The sequence below is a fragment of the Zeugodacus cucurbitae genome, chromosome 3 (assembly GCF_028554725.1).
Source record: "Zeugodacus cucurbitae isolate PBARC_wt_2022May chromosome 3, idZeuCucr1.2, whole genome shotgun sequence".
Taxonomy (NCBI): Eukaryota; Metazoa; Arthropoda; class Insecta; order Diptera; family Tephritidae; genus Zeugodacus; species Zeugodacus cucurbitae.
In genome coordinates, this window is record NC_071668.1 from 65899101 (window position 1) to 65920092 (window position 20992).

Sequence of the window (20992 nt, forward strand, 5' to 3'; positions counted from 1 at the left end):
TAACGAGTGAGACGACATTGGAATGGGACATTGAGGCAAATTACAAGCGCAACTTATGGTCAAACAAAACTGTGATTGGAATTAACGCTAAGCAATCGCATATATACATACATATATATTTTATGTATTAATGTGTGCTTATAACTATTTATATGCACTTGCGTCGGCGCACACCGCAAAACGGCAATAAGCCAACATGAAATACAACAGCACAACAGACTGCAAACAAACATACACTTGTATATATACATACATTTACATACACATATTCATATCTATATGCATCCACTTACTAAATGGCATTGTTATTGTCTGGCCAATAATTTAACTATTGTGCCACATGTGGCAAACAGCAGCTGGCTTAGCAACAGATTACTGTACATGTTTGCCAATTGAACAATACAATACATTTACAAGTCACTCACACAAATACACATATACATATACATAGAGGTACTAAATATGCTTCAAGTATGAAACTCACCGTCCAATTGGCTACTTACCGCAATTTGATTTGCCGTCGGTAAAATTGGCGCTACTAATATCAAGCGAGTGGCAACACTAAATGTATATAGAAATTTCGATCTCTTTGTTTTTTGATATGTAGCCCTTAAAAGGGCTTAGTTTTTGTTGTTATTATTATTTTTTGTTTTGGTGCTGCGCTCAAGTTCAGGATCTGCCGCGTTCAAACTGATGACTGGTTTTGTTGTTAGCATTCCTAAGAGCTTTTTGTGATAATTATCAATAAAAGCTGGTTACGTTCTTTGAAAAGCTACAACAAAAGCTCTTAAGCTTTCATGAAAGCTCTCTAAACTCTTTAAAAAGCTCCCTAAGCTCTTATAAAGCGCGTCTTTCCTTTTTAAGCCCTTCTTCTCTCTCGTATACACGCTTTTGTTGTTGAGAACTTTCGCAACATTCCTCTGAGCTTTTTCTTGTACTTTTGCTCTGTCGCAGCTTTCGCAGTAAGTTCGGCTCTGTTGCTGTCTGATCGGCGACACAGCTTTCTATTGTTGGTAACTTTCCTCTGCTTTTCTTTATATAATAAAAAGCTACCGAGCGCGCGAACTCACTAATGGCGCGATCCCGCTGTAAATAAGCTCTTCCTCTCAGCCTTAATATCCATTCTCACAGCACCTGGGCCACATGTATTGAGATTTTTTCAGTTATATCAGGGAATCGACGCGCATACACAATCCATAAGAAGTGATCGATCCAATATTTTCTTCGTTTTCAATGCGGCTCCTAACAGTTCTTAACTGTAAGTAAATAAAATGAAAAATTTTTCATGAAACCTAATGCATTTTGTTATTGGTTTTTATGAAAAGAGAAAAATAGTTAAAACAAAAAAAAGAAAAGAAAAATAGTTAAAACGACAAAAGCACAATAAACTCGGTTAAATACGGTTAACTATTCGTCTTATGCTACATTACGATTTTGGAAGGTTTTTGAAACGCTCTCATTGAAGAGTCTATAAATTTTGCTGTTAAATATGAAGTGGTTGATTTCTTATCCACCTTTTCGAGAGAAAACTTGACTTGTGAATGTTCTTTTACAGCTCTCTTCATTTTTTGTTTTGTGAAATATAAATTATTTCTTCTTTACTCACCTCGAATTGTGTCGGCGGGGCTGCATAATTATTGCATTTGCCTCGGTCATTTAAAGTTATTTCATATTGATTTCTATACGATCAATAAATTTCGTCGTCATTAATTTATTGTTTTTGTTGTAAATAGTTGTTTGCTCCCTCACTGCTGCTGTGCGCTCACTGTCCGTATAAGCTTGCTGTTGTTGAGAGAAAACCCCTCGTTCCGTGCCGTACACGGTGAGTATTCCCGTTACTTAGCAATGATCACAGCATAACTAAGTAAGTATTCGTTCGGCCACACAGGAGCCCGCCCATAATTCGCGGTTGGACTCATTTACGTACTTTTTGCTCTACCTCTGTCTCTTTCTCTCTGTCGCTCTTTGTCTTTAACACACGTGCTCGTTTTGGTTTCCTTGTTTTGTAGACGCATTCCTCAAAGCAGCTTTCAAACTTTGAAGAATCGAATAGTCTTCCTTGGAGTCTTTGTTATCTCACCATATCCCACTCTTCGGTTTGTAGTTTGAAGCAGTGCTGTGGAAAGTCGCACACTCAGATTTTTGTTTTTTTTTTGAAATTTATTATCATTTTATTTTTTTTTTTTTGGAATTTTTTGATTTTTTTTTGGATTTTATATTTTTTATCCGACTTCCGCATCACGTAAAGCTTTTTATAGCGGAGTGCGGCTTGTAAAAAGCATTCGGACACACGACGCGTCCGCAGCGCGCCACTCGTACACAAAAAAGCCCAACACCCAGGGCGTCAGGTGGCAAACAAAAAATTTTTGAAATCTGTTTCTCTCTCGCGAGACGAAAAACAAAACGTTGAAATTTAAGCGGTTTTCTCTTTTTTTATGCAAAATTGACGTAAAGCAGCAAGCGAATTGGAGGTGGTGAGATTTTCGGGTGAATCGATTTTATTATTGCTTAACGAAGACGCCATTGCCGATGCTTGTGAGCGACTATTCGGTGTTGTGGTATTACTGGAGCTGCCGAGCGAGTCGAACATGGAGGAGAGTGCGTTCAGCGAATCACTTGGATATTTCTTCTCACCATCGTACGATTTAATACTGGATGCTGGCGATTTTGGTGTAACGGAACGATGACTATCGGTGGGGCTACGTGGTGCGAGCACTTTATTCATAACGGGACTTAGCGCACCTACCGATTTGGTTGGTGTAACACTGCGCTCCTTGTTGTTGTTGTTATTATTATTGTTGTTGGTTATTGAAAAGTCAGCGCCATTGGCGACATGTTGCATTGCGGACTCATTGCCGCCGCCACCATTTTCGGGGCTCTCATTGCCACGTTCTTCCTCTTCAATCTCAGACTTGATCTCCATTTTGATTTGCGGTGCTTGTTCCATAATGACATCGCCATGCTCGGACTTTTGTTTGTGTGACTCGTGCTCACGTTTAATTTCAGTGGATTTTGGTTCCATGCAGTTCAACATTTCGTTGGATGGTGGCTTCTCTGGCGTAGACACATCCATCTTTCTGGCCTCGACATGCGTTTCGGCGCTGCACTCACTGCCGCTGCGTTCGCTGCTCGTGTAACGGTAATGCTGATAGTATGGATCTGATGTATCAATTAGCGGCTTATTATAGTCCACAGTCTCATCAATGCCCAGCCGCTTGAGTATGCTCGAGGCAACGGGCGAAGTATTCTTAGTCGATGAATTAGATGGACTTGTTGCCGGCAAGCTAGCATGACGCGGTGGCGTATCAAAACTGGTGGTGAACATCTGTTCGATAGCGCTCAACACTGACGAAGAGCCCGCGGCCGACTTGGTTGCGCCATTTTTCGGTTCCAAATCTGGCGATTTAGTTTTATTCAATAAGCCGCTAACATTTAAACCAGCCTTGGCTGCTTCATCATCGGTCACCTTTACACCCGTTATGTATTGACGCATGCGTTCAGCGAATAGCGCCGCATCCGATTTGTCATTACCCGGTCCGATACCGGTGCCCTCGAGTGGCATGCGTTTGGCATTCTCGTAGGTACGTTGCATCTTGGCCTCCATGCTTTCGGCTGCGTCATTTTGTGCACCCTTCATTTCGAGCAGTTTGCGAACCGGTAGCGACTTCTCGCGTTTTTTGGGTGCCGGACGCTTGCGACTGCCAGCGCCACCAGCCATGGACTGCATCAACGGTTCGGCATAATGGTTATTCTTGGCCATATGATTACTGAGATCGCCTAGCGAATTGAATGCCTTATCGCATACTTTGCATGTCAGTACGGCGCTGAGCGTGCGGCTTTCCTCGGAACTCAAACTGTTGTGCCCGTCCTTGGAGTCACCGCCACCGGAGGATTTCATTGAGATCGTTTGCTCTTGTGACAGAATGTTTGTGTAATGCTGTGTCTCCTGCATGTGCTTGGTCATCTCGCCGAGCGAACGGAAGCTCTCGCCACAACGCATGCATTTCAAGATCTGCATAGCTTGCTCGACACCCTTACCCAACCAGACATTTTGACCGCGCACCAATTTACGTGGCAGCGGTGTTGGCGGATCGCCGCGATATTGGAACGCATTTTTGGCCGCTTGGGAGGGTTGGGAAGACGAGTTGGATTGCGAACCGCCACCACCTGGCTTACGTAAGTTGTGCGAATGCTGCTGGCCGCTGTTCGCCTGTGGTGGCGGTGGCTGATGGTGACGATCAGTGTTCGGTAAGTTGCCGAAAGGTGGCACATTCACACCACAGTGTTTGCTGTCCTTCATGTGTGTGGTGAGCGCTTCCAGCGTGGAGAAACTCTGCTTACACCAAACGCAACGGAAGACCGAGCTGGCTACGCCCTTATTCTGCCAATGCGATTGCCAGATGTTGTGTCGTGCCTTGGACATGCCCTCGGTGGAGGCAGGTAGTGTTGTGGCCGAGTTTTGTGTGTTGACTGTAGCAGCGGCGGATGTTGGTGGCTGCGCGGCAACCGGTGTAGTGGGTGTGCTCGACGATGAACGCGAAGACTTCTCCTTACGCGATCCCTTTACAATATCAGACATTTTCTCCAATGGATCCACAACCAAATCATTCTTGCCATTCCAATCGGGAAACTGTCCGGTGCGAAAGATATTTGCCGCAGCAACTGCTGCCAAATATGGATTGACGGCGGGCAATAGTGGTGCAGCGGGCACCGTCGGTGGTGGCGCGACCAATGGTGGACTGTCGGTTTTGAATATCTTCTTCACTTGTATCTGTCCGATAGCGGAGTCCGGTTCATGATCACCATCCGCTGAACGCTTACGCGTACCAACCGATAGATCTAGCGGATTATTAGCATCGTTTGCTTCCTCATCCTCTTCATCCTCCTCAGATGGTGGTGGATCCGCAGAGGCGGCACGTCCAAAGAGATTTGTGCGAAAGTCTAAAGCCTCTGAATTGTTACTGGAAGCGGTGGGTGATGCCTGTGGTGGCAGCTTAAATTGTGCTGACGCATCGGCTGGCAAGGGCAACTGAAAACGATGACCGGCAGCGCCACCCAACGGAAAGCCATATTGCTGTGCGGCGGCTGCAACCATTTGCAGATATGCCTCCATTGATGGTGGCTGTGCGGGTAGATTCTGAGGTACAGCTGGGAATGTAGCAGTCATGGAGGGTGGCAGGGGTAGCATACCGGCACTTGCAGCAGCTGCTGCAGCCGCGGCGGCATTAGCAGCGGCAGCGCTGGCATTTTCACGGCTATCCCGCCCATTCTCCGAGGAGTTGGAATCGTGTGAGGGGCAGCGCTCGCTTGAGTTGGCCGACTCTGTGGAACGTGGACGTGCTGTCGGCAAGGCGCTGTAAGGAGAAGGGAAATAAAGTGGTTTGTGGTAAGAAAATGTGATTGATTTTAGTTTCAGGTAACAAGTTTAAATAATTTAACTAACTGTACTATATAAGTAATTATAAATATATTATTTATAAATAATAGGGTTACCATCAGTTCATCAATATTATAAATTATATTATTTAAAAAAAATAAATAAATTTTTGTTATGGCCGTGTGCGTGTTTCTGATTTTTTTGTTTTTAAGTTTTTAAAATTGTTTTTTAGAGTTGCCATCAATTTATAAAATTATGATTAAAATTTTTTTTTATTTTTAAAGTTTTTAAATAAATTTTCCAAAATACAGTCGTACTTCCCTAACTCGAATCACCATAATACATATGCATTACATTACAAATACATTGATTTTGAGAATATTTTTTTTATAATTTTTTTTAAGTTTCGAAAATCTATATTTTATTTTCGAAATTTATTTTTTATTTCTAATTCTTGTTTTTTTTTTTATTTTTGAAAAAAATGCTGATTTTTAGTTTGTAATTTATAATTTTTTTTTGAAAAAAAATTTTTAATTTCTTATGGTTACTTTTTGTTTAAATGCTAATATTTTTTATTGACACTTTTTATCCAAAATCTGTGCTTGAATATAACAAATGATACAACAAAAACCTTTAAACGACCAGCACATACATATAAACACCTTATCACATCACCAATCTGAGTTTATTAGCGTGCTCTTTAAATCTGTTGTAATCGTTTATTTTGTTGATACGGCTCGACGAAATCAATTTAGTTGATTTCAACAGTGTTTTATTAAAATTTATTAACCGACTGTCAGCATTTCGCGCTTTCACGAGCAAACAAATCAAAATGCCACAAATCAAATCATAAGCGATGACTGCGCTTAAGCCAACATATACATATTTGTTGAAGGGGCGTTGGGCAGTCTTGGGGTGCGGGATGGTGATTACCATCAACGCCAACACAAATGCATGGAAATGATAACGAATACATATATGGGTGTTTGTAGGTGTGTATATTTTTTTTAAGAGTAATTAAATGTCAAAGCATAAAATCACAAAGCGTTGACATATAATTTTTTTTATATATATTTATTTATATATATTAATACATATACACACATACATATTTATGTTAAAAGTATGCTTATTTTATTATATGATTTAAACGCTTTCAAAAAGCTGCATTTGTCTCTTGCACAATAGAATTTTTTTTGCATTCAACGCTTTTTTGTTTCAAGCCACTACTAGTCGCTTACTAAATACATATTTAAATACATACATACAACATTCAGTGCACTTAAACCAGCCAACTAACTGTAATACATACATAAATATATATTAGACATGCCGCATACATTTAGCTGATTGCCTTGATTCGTTTGGCGTTGAAGAATGGCTTCGTTATTTACAGCCAGCCGTCTGTCGCTTTCACTCCGCTTTTCAACGCCAACCCCCTACTCCAGCCATACATACATGCAGCAAGCAAGCAATCATGTCGACCCGGCAGCCATTCGTACGCTTTAGTTACGCGCTATGTGTCTCAAATATCTTTCACTCGCTCAAATAATTAACCAGCTTCATTCATTCTGTTGGCATAAATTTCACGCACACACACATATATACACGCATACATACATACGTACATATGTCAAATTGAACTCGATCAAATCGATGAATTCGAGCAGCGTGCGGCAGCGCATTGTGCAAATGTACGCGCCACAGCTGGTGTTTTCTCGCTATTTAAATGCTTTGCATAAATTATGAAAACGAGTAACAAGAAAAAAAAAACAAAAAACACTATATGAGCTGAGCATAGAATTGTTGTGAGGAAGACGAAAAGGCATATAAAATGTGTTAGGTTATATATAAATGTATGTATGTAGGTATTTATGCGCTGCCGATTTTTATTATAGCTGATAAATAAGCCAAATGAATTAATCGAGTTTTTTTTGGTGTTATTTATGCTGCTTATCTTTCAATACCTTTTAATCAAATGGGTATTAACTATTTAGATAAAATCGGTTGTAGTGTATGCGCAGAGATTTACAATGAAAAAAAAAATCGTTGATTAATAATAACACTTTCACTGCAGAATTATTGAATTTTAAACAAATATAATAATAGTGACTTTGAATGAGAGGCAATAAAAATGCAATCCTAATAGATAATATCCTCAAATAATAAGGTTTTTGTTGAGTACGGTACTTTGGAACTTTACTTCGAACTTTGAAGCATGAAATATATCGCCGCTTTCAGTCATTTAACCATTTAACACTTCGAGAGTGACGAAAAGAACAAGCAACCGGCATAAATAAATATAAAGGTGGCGCGAAAGGCATGCTTCTGGAGCAAAAAAAAAAGTTAAGAGACTTAGTTGAGATACTATTTTCTAAAATGTCAGTATCCAATTTAATTCATTAACCTTAAGATTGATTTATAATACAAATTATAGTAAAACAAGACGAACTATAATGAACAAAAAAGGCGATTCGACCGCTAATGCAAAAATACAAACAGATTTTGAAAATAGGTACCATCCAGTTCCGCAATAAGAGTACCAATCTCATCATATAGACATTTCCGTCTTAGAATCATTCCATCATCTATATATAAATCACATTAAATTTATAATATAACCTATTAATTACATCTCTAGTCTCCATAACAAAAACAGTCTATAACTTCGAAACAGTACAAGCGATTCAGATAAAAATTAAAGGAAAACTTCAATATAAGTCCGAGGAAGAAGTCTATCAAATATGGTTTGCACAGAACCAAAAGGGGCGTGGCAAAAAAGGACGCATGTAGTGGGCAAAACTGATACTATTGAAAAGGCTTAAAAAATAACTAGTGTAATCAACTTATAAAAAATAATTCAAGTTATTTTTCTTATTAATTATTGACAAAATGTGGCTTGCATACATTTTTAATATCATAATGCCATTAACAATGCCTGGAAACAACAAAAATTGAGTTTGTTTCTATTCAAGATTGCCTATTTGAGCTACTCTAGGTTCTTGGATTTCAATTTTTTTGCTTCAAACTTATTATATTGCATTGAGCAACTGGCTATAATGCTTATAAGAGAGATTAGATTATAAATTAGGAATTTTGAAGTTAGATTTTTAGATTTTAAGCATTTTTATTAAAAATAAGTGGCATTCTCAATATAAAGTAGATGTCTAAATCAAAATATTAGCAGTTATGCCATCATTAGTGATTCAATACGACCTTGCGCCTCACAAAAAGTATACATTATAATAAAAACAAACAATATTTTAAACAAGATCCGTTACATTAACTAAAGTTTCTTAATTAAACTTTGAGTTGAGTACTCTGCACTTGACAAAGTTTTTAACGCACAAACCTTTGGTTACAACAGTACCTCAATCAAAGGTGAAAATATATAGATCAGTACAACAATGAAAAAAACATAAGAACTGTAAAAAGTTTAAACTCATATCGCACATTTCCTTTACAAGCAATTGTAAAGCAATATAACACATCCAATAAGTTATATAAAATAATATAATTATATATTATTGATTTTTTTTTGTAAAACTCCATTTCACATCCGATTTTATAGCTACTACTTATAGCACATTTGAATTAAAATAGCACAGTGTTCGGTTGACATTACGTCACATTGAATTGTCGCAGCCAATTAATAACATCCACCGGACACATCTATTCTCATGTCTATTCAACACTCACTTGACTTGAGTTGTTAACGATAATTTCTATAGAATTCTCACTGTCACTACGACATTACGGCTAATCAATTATTTATCAACACATTATGATCTACGCGCAAATCATGTCGCCAATGTAATGAGAGCAACTAAATGAAATAACTAAGAATTGTAGATATGTATGTATGTATGTATCTAGTTTAAAATAATTATTTATGGTGCACTTTAATATTGGCTAGCACAAATATGAATTATTGTATATGGATAGATGTATTCATATATGTATACAAATATCTTTTTCCACTTTTTTTTTCCACTCTCAATCAGCTTGTATATACATATGTATCTGTAACTATATATATATAAATAAACTGTCATGCCGTTAATGGCGAGTCAAATAGATTTATTGTTAACTTCAAGTTCATAGAAACACTACACACATACTTGCATATGTATATGCAAACTACTTGACCAATTAATTATACAAATGTTATGTGCACATGTAGATAGCGTTAAATATATGTATCTTTAAATGCATTTTTGTTCAATCGTGTTGCATGTTTCTAAAACCGCAAGGCGCACCAACGCTCTGTTAGCAAGCTCTTAGTTAAAAATTATTATTTTTGTGTTTATAATTGTGCATATTTCGCTTATTGATTTACTAAATGCATTTAATTATATTTTTCGTACATTAAACCTTAACTTTGTATGTGCCACAAATAATATTTGTTGTTAACTGCCTGCAGTTGCATCACTCATAAATGTGTTTATTTACAATTTTTGGCCAATTTATTATAATTATATATAATAATTTATATTTTTATATAATAAACAGGTGTTTGAGTTTAAATTTAGTGAAGAAATTTAGACTACAATGTATGATTAGTTTATTTTATGTTCAATTTTTCAAGGAAAAAGTATCAATAATATTTAAGATGTAGATGCTGTAGGGGTGATTCATATATTTTATGTGGTATATGGATCATAGATACTGTTTTTCTGTACAGATTACTTCGTTTTTTCATTACTTTTAATACTTATATTAAAAAAATGTACTTGAAAGTGTCATTAAACAATTTTTTCAACGGTGTTCTAAGATTTTCCTTCATCTATAGTTCTTAGAATATGTTTCTAATAAAATGAGGAGAACTTGTTTCTTTCTCTTTTCTCTTTTGTGACAAATTTGTGCTGTATCTCCATAGATAAGGAAAAAATAGTGTCTAAGAAAATAATTTTTCTTGACCAAACTCCGAATTCTGGAGTAATGTTTTCTGTTAAAAACTAAGGTGACCAATGAAATCAAGATTTCTGGCCGTGAAGTATGTATTATTATTACTAGTTGTTGGTATAATATAAATCTTATTAATTAATTTAATCTAACTTTTGACTGTAAAATTTAACGATCTCACTTGTCGTTATTTCTTTATAGATTATACCTAAGGCATCCGCATTCACCTCAAATCTATATTTGTATAATAATGTGTTCAAAAGTGCTTCGAAAATAATACGAAACAAAAATAGTTATAACTACATATCTAAGGGTCTCATGATCCTGAGTTCTGAACTTAAAACGTGAAAGGTAAGTCCTTATACAAGTTACTTAGACTAAATCTTAACTGATTTCATATTCATAACCCTTTATCTATCACTATAAGTTAATATAAAACAAGCCCTTTAACATCATATTACAGTTTATAAGTTCATTAACCTTATAATAGAAGAAAAATATTTGTGAACAGAATCCACAGGTGATTGTCTGAGTATGCTATTCAGATCACATATATAAACGAAATATTACGAACTATATACTATAAGTCTTGGAAATATTCTTAAAGCTTTTTATAATATTTTTTTAAACTCTTTAAAAACTATTCTAAAAAACATTTAAGGTCAGTAGTTGAAGGAAATATTACTGTAAGAGTTTCATGAGCAACATTATTCTTTGAAGATCTGCCTTTCCTTAAGAAAGTATGAATAGGAAAATTAGCTTACGAAATATAATATACATAGTTGTTGTTGTTGTTATTGTAGTGTAAACAAAAGTTTCCATTATTTTAAAGACTGCTCTCGAGTTGAAAACTCTTGGCCGTATAAAAATCTCAATCCGTTCCAATTATGTATGTAAAACCGATAACTTATAATTTGAAATTTAGAACCTAAAAAGCAATTATTCACGCCCTCAATGACTTCCTAGTCACACTTTACTTATTTATAATTAGAACTTAAAGTAGCTTGCGTTTGAAACAAGTGAGTGCTAGAGTTTTTTTTTATTCAAATTTGTACTCAAAACATCTTTCATCAGCTTAAACTATTTCAATAGTAGTTTTCCCTGCTCAAGTAAAAATATTTCACAAAATAAATAATCCAATATAAAAATCAGTTAGTCTATAGAAGACGTGATGAGCTTCTTTATATGTTTACTTTTCTCGTTGAAAATGCTGCCTCTTTCTATTTCAACATTATACATATGCTGTATACTTCTTTGATTGTGTTGCATATTTTAGTTGAAAAAAGAACAAAAAAATAAATTATAAATAAATATAAACCTATTCATATATTAGGTTGGCAAATAAAGACAAAAAGGCGAAAGGGAGATATTTGCCAACCTAATATATATATTACCCTATTATGCTGGTCAACTGCCACTCACAATTTGAAAACCCGAGTACAGGGCAGTATAAATGCAACATTTTTGATTTGAGAAAAGAAATCACTATTACTCATTAAACTAAATTATATTATATTTGAAGTTTCTGTGAACTTACCCAGCATTGAGCGCCTGCCGGTAGATCTCAAGCATCAGCGCTTCGTGCAACATATTTATATTTTGCTGAATTTTGGCGGTATGGTTGGAGACAAATTTTCGTTGGCAAAACACACTTAATGTCTATTTAATTAGACTTAACCTTTGTATACTTTTTTCTGTTCTATAAACGAAATATAACAATTTGGCTTGTGGCGGAGAATTTCGTGGAGGGGTCGAAAGTAGTTTTTGTAGGATTTTATGCTACAACAAATTGTAGTATTTTTGATTTTGATGCACTTATTGGGTTAATATTTTGGATTTTTTTTTTTAAACTTTAAATACTTGGAGTTGTTGTGTTTATAATTATTTATTTTTTTATTTATTAATTATTTATCTTCAATGCCTTGAAACGTATACACTTTTGTTTGCGAGTTTTTTTATTATATTTATTATTTAATTTATTTGCATAAATATTGATTTATTGTTGCTTGGCTTTTAGGTTTTCTTTTGTTTTTAATTTTAAGTAAGGTAAACTACTTAAATTGGTATTTTTTGCGCAATTTTTTATATTTTAATATTTATTTTTTTTATTTAATTGTAATTAAAATAGCAGTTAATTGGATTTTAATTAGCTTAAATATGCTTTTTTGTTTCATATATATATATCTATATATATAAGTAAATATTTTAATATTTGTATTTTAATTAAATTAATTAATTGCATGGATTCGTATACATTGGGTTGGTTTGTTTTGTAACTTTTAAAGGGGCTTCTTGTGTACTACATTTAAGTTTTTTGCTTTTGTTTTTGTGTCAATTAATTTTTTTTTTAATTTTCTTAATTTTTTTTAATTTTACATAAATCTTTATTTTTGCACTATTTTTAAACAATTAGCGTTTATTGACTCGAAAAATTATTTTTATTTTTTTTCATACACTAATAATAATTATTTTATTTTTATATTTTTGTAGAATTCTTTTTTTTTTCATTAAATAGTATGCTGTTATTATTGTTGTTGCATTTACGTATACTTTGTTGAACAGGTTCTGCAGTTTTGTGCTACATTTTTTGTTAGATTTGTTTTTGTTTTTAACTAAATTTACATGCGCCGCATTACAGCTGTAGTTTTCATTAATTTTAGTTGTTTTTTTTTAAGTATATTTTTTGTTTTTGTTGTTTTTTAGTTAGTTTTGCTTGTATCAGTCTTTAAAGTGTTCGCATGCTTTATCACGCTGCTGCTTAGTACACAGTTGTATGTGGAATTTACTATTGTTGTAGTTGTTGTTGTTGCTGCTGGTTTACTTGCACGCTACTGTAGTATAACAGCCAGTATCTCTGCCTTTTTTATTAAATTTTTTTGGAAGAAAAAACGTAGAATATTAATTTTTAAATAAATTACGTTATGCGCACTGACTAGATGTGTTTTTGCACTGTATAGTTGTTGTTTTTTTAAATATTTTTATTTAATTGCTGCTGTTATTGTTGTTGCGTATGCGTGTATTAATTTTAAATTTTTTTTTAATATTTTTTTAATATTTTTTTTCATATCACACTTTGCGAGTTTCCTTTAGTGCCGCGTCTGCCGCGCGCCTTACTTCTTAAACACTTTCTGCGGTCACAATTTCATTTAAAATATTTTTTTTTATTATTTATATCAACACTGACTTCAAACTTTGTCAATTGCGTTACGCTGCGAAAGAATGCTTAGTTTTCTTAATACGCCGCGTGTACTTGTGTGTATCGCGTTCAAGCGCTACTAAAATTTTCTGTCGTTGCCCGTTTGAGAGTCGAACAGCGAATGTCGTCACGTCGTCTTCACGCTACGCTCCGTAGCCTGCTTGCCTGATTGCTAGTTAGTACTGTCAGCTCATAACAGAGCGCGCTACATTTGCTGGCCAGTAGTTAACTTGCTGCCGAGTGCTGCCGCGCTGATGATGCGAATAGGCTACGACTGACTGCCTGCCTGACGCCTTGACTGCGCGCTGTCGGTTTTGTTGACTGCGTGCGTTCTATATGTGTGTGCATTCGTGCGTGCGTGATGTTGCGCAGAGCACAGCGGCGCGCTGCTTCATTGCGTTCACTGTCTGCTCATCAACATATTGATTGAGAGGCACAGCGCTGGCAGGCAATAACACAACGTACAACAACAGCGCAAGTACACACTACAGCTGTAGTGGCCGTGTTAACCAGCGCTCGTGACTGAGTTTAACTCAACGCTTCGTCAATACAGCCGGTTGAAACCGATTGTCATTGCGACGTCGCCGACGCAGTCAATGCGCTGCGCAGCGCCACTGAACGCGCTCGCTCATTTCACGACGCGTCAATAAACGTGCGTTATAATGTAAAGTAAATAGTAAAAAAAGAGCGCGCGTGTATGGGGAGTTGTTGAAGCGCGCTTCTCTGCATGTGCGTGTGTGTGCACTGTAACTGTCAAACTGTGGGATTCACTCAGAAATTGTAACAGCAGAGACGGCAATACTAGTAGCCAAACAATAAACAGCGAGCATTTTCTGATTGATCCAACGCCAAAGCAGCGGGTATAACAACAACAACAAATATGCGTGAGCACAGTGGTTTGAAGTCAGTATTAGCAGCGCGTGGTAAGCGCTATTTTTGTCATTTTGTTGTTGTTTTTTTTCTTTGCGCTTGTTGGGGAAATGAGCGCGCAACAACAACAACAGCAAGGGGTTGGTGAAGCGCGTGAACTGTTTAGGCTGAGTATTGTCAACTCGATTGAACAAATTGTTGTTGGCGTACAAATAATATGCAAAGGCGCTACTAACCGAAAGTGTATTTGAACAACAACAACAACTTTGCAAATAAAACAAATACAGCAGCAACAATGAATTGACAATTTTTTAGCCAAGTTGTTGTTATTGTTTTTTTTTGCACATATTTTGTGCGTGGTCAATATTATTGATATCGCGCTTTCTAGCTGAGCTTGTACTTCCAGCAGCAGCCCGCTTATGAAGCGTTCACAACTTGCTTCAATTGTTCTGCTTGTTGTTGTGCGCTAAGCACTTGTAGGCGTTTGAGTAGTATTTTCTTTGTTGTTGCTCCGGTCAGTGTTAATTTAGCGCATGTTTTTGTTGTTTTTTATTCGTTAATGACAAATATTGTAAATGTTCTGTTTGTTGGTGTCAAAGTTGTTGGGCGCGTGAAAAGAAGTTCAATGCTGGCAGCGCGTTAACTTGTGTTTCATGGGGTCAGCGTGCGCTCAATTACGCTAGGGGGGCGCTGTTTGGCTTATTTGGCAGCACGGCGTCAAGTTGACGATTAAACCGTTTTATTTTTAATTGTAATTTTGGTAATTTGCTTTAAATTAATTTTTAATTGATTTATAAAAATTGAAATTACGGTTGTAAATATGGTAAATTTAATTTCTTTCTGAAGTGTTTTATATTGTTATTAACTCTTAATTGATTTTTGTAATTTTTTTATGAATTTTTTTACATTTGGGGGTTGTGAGATTTTTTATTTAATTTATTTTTATTTTTATACATCAAATATGGCTTGTAATGCCGTGATTTATGTTATTATTTAATTCACCGAATAATTTTGTTTACTTTAAATTGTTATTGTTGTTGTTTTATTAATTTTATTATTATTATATCAGTTAATTATTTTTCGACTTTAGCACTAACTTATTCGGAGAACTTAATGATCTCGTTGCCCGTTCTTTATAGTATAAATTACTTACACAGAACAATTTCAGCTATCAATAATATTTACAAAATTCAATTGGCTGTTTGTGAGGATATTTTTTATATGAAAGACATTTCGTAAAGACAAAGCATTTAAAAAGCTTAAGTCTACTAATATTAAGAGCATAGCAACAAATTGTAAGGAAAGGCGAAGCTCTAGAAGTAGTTAAAGAAAAATAATGTTCTAAACGCCATTTCATTTTCTTATTGTTTATTTATTATGTGTTTTCTTTTCAATAAATATTTTGAAATTATTAATAAATGTAATTATTTGGTATACAATTACATGGCTCTATATTACTTGCATAATATTCTTGAAATTATATTACTTAATTAAATTGTTTGAAATTAATTAAAATAATTTTTCCAATTTTTATAAATGAATTTTTATACTTTTTTATTTATTATTTTTGTAATTTTTATTATTTATTAGTTTTTGTTTTTATATTTAATTGAAGAATTAGAATTATATGTAAAGAACATTTTCATATAAATGGTGCTATCAGCTGTATGCAAATTAAATTCTCTTAAGTAGAAACCAAATTTTAGAATAAAATTAAGAAATAAAATGTATTAAAAGTTTGTCATTTTTAATTTAAAATATTATATTATTTTTTAAACGTTTTACTATTTATATTCAGCTAATTATTAAAATATTACAAATAAATTACCTAATTTAATAAATTATTGCATAATAAACATTTTAAAAATCAATAACTATATTTGAGATATTAACATTTTAACTTTTTATTTTAGAAGAAATATTTTTTTTTTACTTTAAATGTAAATTAATTAATCGCCCTTTTTAGCACATATTAATCATTATTAAATTATTAGTTTATTTAGTTGAAATATTATTTTTAAATTACCATTACTCAGCAAAAATTTATTTATATTTTATTCCAATAAATATTTCTTTATTGTTTTATTGATTTTATTGATTTCTTATAAAATTTTGAATTTTTTATTATCTTAATGGTTTTTATTTATAATTCATTTTCGATCCCATTTATTACTTTAAAACATAAAACTGTCACATTTTGCACCAAAAACAGCAAATTGTCATTAATATTTTCCACACATTCGCCAAACAATAACAGCAGCAATTAAATATTTCCATTTAAAATCAAGAAAAAACAAACATTTCAATTTCACACTCACTTAATCACCGCGTTGCGGATGCGATTTTTACTAAATATCATATTATTAACAACAACACGCGCACATTAGCGAATAGCGACGGCATTTGCAACTATTTCGGCTACGCGCACTTACAAATACGTCTCACGTCAATTGGCAATACGACGACGGCAAGTCACGATACAACGGCACAGCAACAAAAAAATCGAAACACGCTCTACTCTCACGTATGTTGTGTCACTGACTGCACCTATCGACACTGACAGGCCTATACATTTGACATGATCGCTCACCGCAATGCCACAGCGTTTGACCGACACTCTCATAAACTCAGAGGCACAGAGGCAAAAACACGCGCGTACAAGCAGCCAACTGTGGGCGCTCAATATTGCATGGGTTGAAATTAAGAGTATTTTAACTAAGCAAAGGTAAACTGTTAAAGAGTTAAAGCATCTTTAGCAAACAAACGCTCAGCATCACTACTCTAATTGGAGCATGCGCGGTGATGGCGAACGCTCAGCAGCATATAGGCAGCGCGCTCTTAAATGCAGTGAGCGCTCCAAAGCATGCTTGAATTTCCGCAACAGTGTTGCTGCGCTCGCGTTATATATTAACGTAAAGCGCTCTTCAATTGCGTTCGCAGACAGCAAACGTACGCCAGTTTTCTTTTGCTAACGAGCGCACCTTAGCGCTCTCATTGCGCGCATTCGTTAAGAGCACGCGGTCACCTACAATCATACGTTTGGTGAGCGCGCTCAACCACGCTAGCTACATGTGTGAGTGTGTGTGCGCTTGCACTTTTGACATGCCGCTGACGAAATACACAACCTTGCGCGCTGCTGTCTGTCCTCCTGTCTGTCTGTCCGTGCGCTGTCTGATGCTATATACACCGGCGTATTGCTGTTGTTGTCTTGTTGTTATTTTGCTTATTCAATATAAATTCGCAACCATAATTTGCAAGAGCAAGAGCGCGTTAGCTTGGTAGGCATGCTGTGCGCTCGCTTGCACTGCGCGCTTTTGCCAGTTAAATGACGCGCATTGATGCTACCTCCAACCTCCATTATTTTTGTGCGTTGTTTTTGCATTTTGTTGTTATTGTTCTTCTTTTTTGTGTTTTATTAATTTCTAATTTGGTGGCTGTATGCCAACGCGCGCTGTTGTGGCGCTCAATTCTAAAACGTTTTCAGCTCGTGCGCGTGTCATAATTGATGTGAAATTTAAGTGTTGTTGTTATTATCTAATTATTTTTTATTTTTTGCAATAATAAATAGTATTATTAATTAATTACATATTTTTAAAGCAATATATATAAATTTTCATATACAACAACAGCACGCGCTCATGTAGCTCCACTCTTTTGCTTGCTACTGTCACCACACCCCCTGCCAAACACATAGACACACACACACATACAAACGCGCCAGCGCGCTCACCTTTTTATACATCTTTCATTTGGCTTTTCTTCAAATCTGGTTCGTCTTCGTCAACCATTGTACGAACGCGTACGTACATCCACTGCTACACTGCTCGTCTGTTCGTTACTCGTTCGTCGTCGGCGCCGAGTCAAATAACGAGTCAGCGTTCCATCACAGCTCGTAAGATTTATGACAGTTTCAAAAGCAAATTGCACGCGCTCCTTTTCTCGCCAACATCAACTGCCACTCAATGCCGCCGCGCTGACATGCTTTGTCTCTCTGTCTATCCATCCATCCAAATACAACGAATGTTGTTGCTTTTGTTGTTGTTTCTTTAACTGTTTGTATTGTAAGGTTAATACAGCGCGCCCCCACCACCAACACCAGCGCAACAGCTGTTGTCCGCACATTATGTGCATAGATTGCTGCTGTTGCTCTGCACTGCCTCTGGCTGCTTGACGGCTGCGGCGCGCATCGTCTCTGACAGTCGTCGCTGTTGCCGCGCTGCAACGAATTGAGTTGTGCAGCGCACAAATGAAATGCGAACGCGCAAAGAAAATGAAATGCGTTTGTCAAACGAAATGAACAACGAATGCTAAATGCTATATGTGCTTTATATTTATTAACTTGTGCATTGTTATTGTTGTTGTTGGCTGCTGCAGCATTTGCGCGCTAGTGCGCTTACTCTCACGCCCAAGCTGTAGTACATTGGCATTGCAAGGCGTTTGGCGCTAAGCGCTGCACTGTAATATGCGCTGCTCAACGCTTTCGCTCCAACTATCTAATGCGCTCACTCTCTCGTGCGCTCTGCTTGCGCTCACAACTCACAGCGGTGCTGTGCCGCGCGCTTGTGTGCTGTGTGCTCCACCTCTCCTGCACACCTTTGCATTCCTTTTATGTATTGTCAGCGCATTGCTGTTGTTGTTGTTACCTTTCTGTGCCATTTGGTTGGTTGCCTTGCTGTTGCTTGTTTAGCGCTTGTCGTAATGCTTTATCTGCTACCGTCACTACGCCGCGCTGTTGCTTTTTTGTTGCTTCGCATTGCAAATTTTAAATTCCTTTTGTCAATTTGATGCGCGTCGAGCACACTGTGGTGGTGGTTTTCTGTCAACAGCAACGTCGCAACGCATCAACGCTGGCAACGTCGTTCGTCCTTCCAGCTCATTTCGTCACTGTGCTGTTATTTCGCTGTCGTCTTCGTCGTGTTGTGTGCGCGCGCTCTTCGTCGTCATTCGCTCTTCCTCCACCAACTGTGCGCGTAGACCGGCGGCATTGGTTATTAAGCGCACTACTGTTAGTATTGTTGTTGTTGCTGTTGCTTGTGACTCCTTCAGCTGCCAGCGTTGATGTGTTGAGTTAACCTTTTTTTGATGTGTGTGTGTGCGTTGACTTGCAGTGGCGACAGTGAAATGCGCAAGGGTTGTATAAGCAAAAGGTTGGCGCGCGATGCGGTGAAAAGGCATGTGTATGTCTTACAAGTATACTCTATATATAATTGTGGATTTCACCTTTTTTATTATGATTTTTGCTCTTCGCTACAAATTCATCGCCGCAGCACTTGTGCGCTTGTGACCCTGCGCCTCAATCGCTCCCCGCGCGCTGCTCCTTTCATATAATATTACTCCACGCCAGCAAAGTGAGCAGCTGTTGGGTCGCTGCAAGCACAGTAATCAAGCTGCGCGTAGTAATTCTTCGCATTTTTTTGAAGCTTTTGCTAGACGCGTTGCTACTCATTTAAGCTGACAAACATTGGTGTAGCGTCGTCGTCGGCGTTAAATGATTGCTATCAACCGATGCCTTCGTCGCTGTCGTTCTCGTCATCGCAACCAAATTACAGAAAACTTCCCAATTAAATGCGGACGGACGGACAAATATGGATCTCACGCGCGCACAAACACACGCTCAGTTTTGAGCTCTACGTCTGTTGCGTTGCCCAACTGGCTTGAGTGCCACCTCAAATCGCAGACAATTTTTTCCTTGCCACTCCTTACCCTTTTTCATTCACTTATATATCCTTGATTTTTGCAGCTATCCTTGTGTCGCATCCTTCACTCTGCTCTCCCACCGCAGTGCTTTGCAGTCACACTTCGCCGCCGCTTAGCTGTTTTTGCCAGCAACTTCAAGCGTATTACGGTAAATGAATTGATGGCGTAAAAATATGTTGTTGTCTAGAGATAATCTATTTGCCAGAAAATCGATACAGACATCAGCGCATATAGTAATATATACTATATATATATATAAATATATATAGAAGAGAGAGCGCAAGTAAATAAGAGCGTGAGCGCCGCACAAGTGCTGTTATGGCACATAAGGAAATGCTACTGAATATTTTCAAAACTTTTATAAGGAATGTCATAAAATTTGTTGCACAAACCCTCACGCGGCAAACTTTGCTGTTGCTTGTATTTTGCCATACACTTGTGAGGCATGATTTTGGTGTGTGTGTGTGTGTATGTGCTTACCTGAAATATTTATGAATTATTCTTAAATCGAATTGGTAATCAGATTTACTAAGATTCAGCAAACAGATGTCGATACTTGACAGACTTATGGACGCAAACGAATTTATGTGTCATATTTTAGTGTGGCACACACATTCGTGCATATTTATTTGTGACATGAAACAGTGTGGCATGCAGGTATTTAATTAATTTTGCGAAGAAAAATATTTTTGTAATGCATAAATCTTGATTTTCTAACTTTGTGGAATGTTCTTTTAAAGGTTTCAGAGTTCTAATTTAAATACTTAGCAGGATGAATATATTAAACTTAGACTCTATTCGAACAGACAATTTCTAAAAGCAAAATTGTATCTTTATCGTTCAGATTTAAATATTTAAATGATGAAGATTAGGACAATAAGCAAGTCATAGAAATTCAAATATGACGCATAAAATGAGTAAGTGGGGTGTAGGTAGGACTAAAAAGT

General features: G+C 36.4%; 2 protein-coding genes across 3 annotated transcripts in view; one reads left to right on the forward strand and one right to left on the reverse strand.

Moving 5' to 3' along the window:
• Positions 1 to 504: 504 nt before the first annotated feature.
• Positions 505 to 17995, reverse strand: LOC105208514 (protein teashirt). 2 transcript variants are annotated; one of them, XM_011178401.3, is made up of 4 exons: positions 16667 to 17995; positions 11820 to 13140; positions 1607 to 5354; positions 505 to 1256 (listed from the first exon to the last, which is right to left on the reverse strand). In XM_011178401.3, exons 2-3 carry the CDS (start codon positions 11870 to 11872, stop codon positions 2414 to 2416), a joined length of 2994 nt encoding a protein of 997 aa, XP_011176703.1. In that variant the 5' UTR covers positions 11873 to 13140; positions 16667 to 17995; the 3' UTR covers positions 505 to 1256; positions 1607 to 2413. The 2 variants fall into 2 exon arrangements, with proteins under 2 accessions (XP_011176703.1, XP_054084146.1); XM_054228171.1 differs by having other exon boundaries at positions 16648 to 17995.
• Positions 10471 to 20992, forward strand: part of LOC105208517 (cytohesin-1) — a 329917-nt gene continuing 319395 nt past the window's right edge. Inside the window, exon 1 of the transcript XR_008470638.1 lies at positions 10471 to 10633. The gene's annotated coding sequence lies outside the window, so the exon portion shown is untranslated. The remainder of the gene's footprint in view (positions 10634 to 20992) is intronic.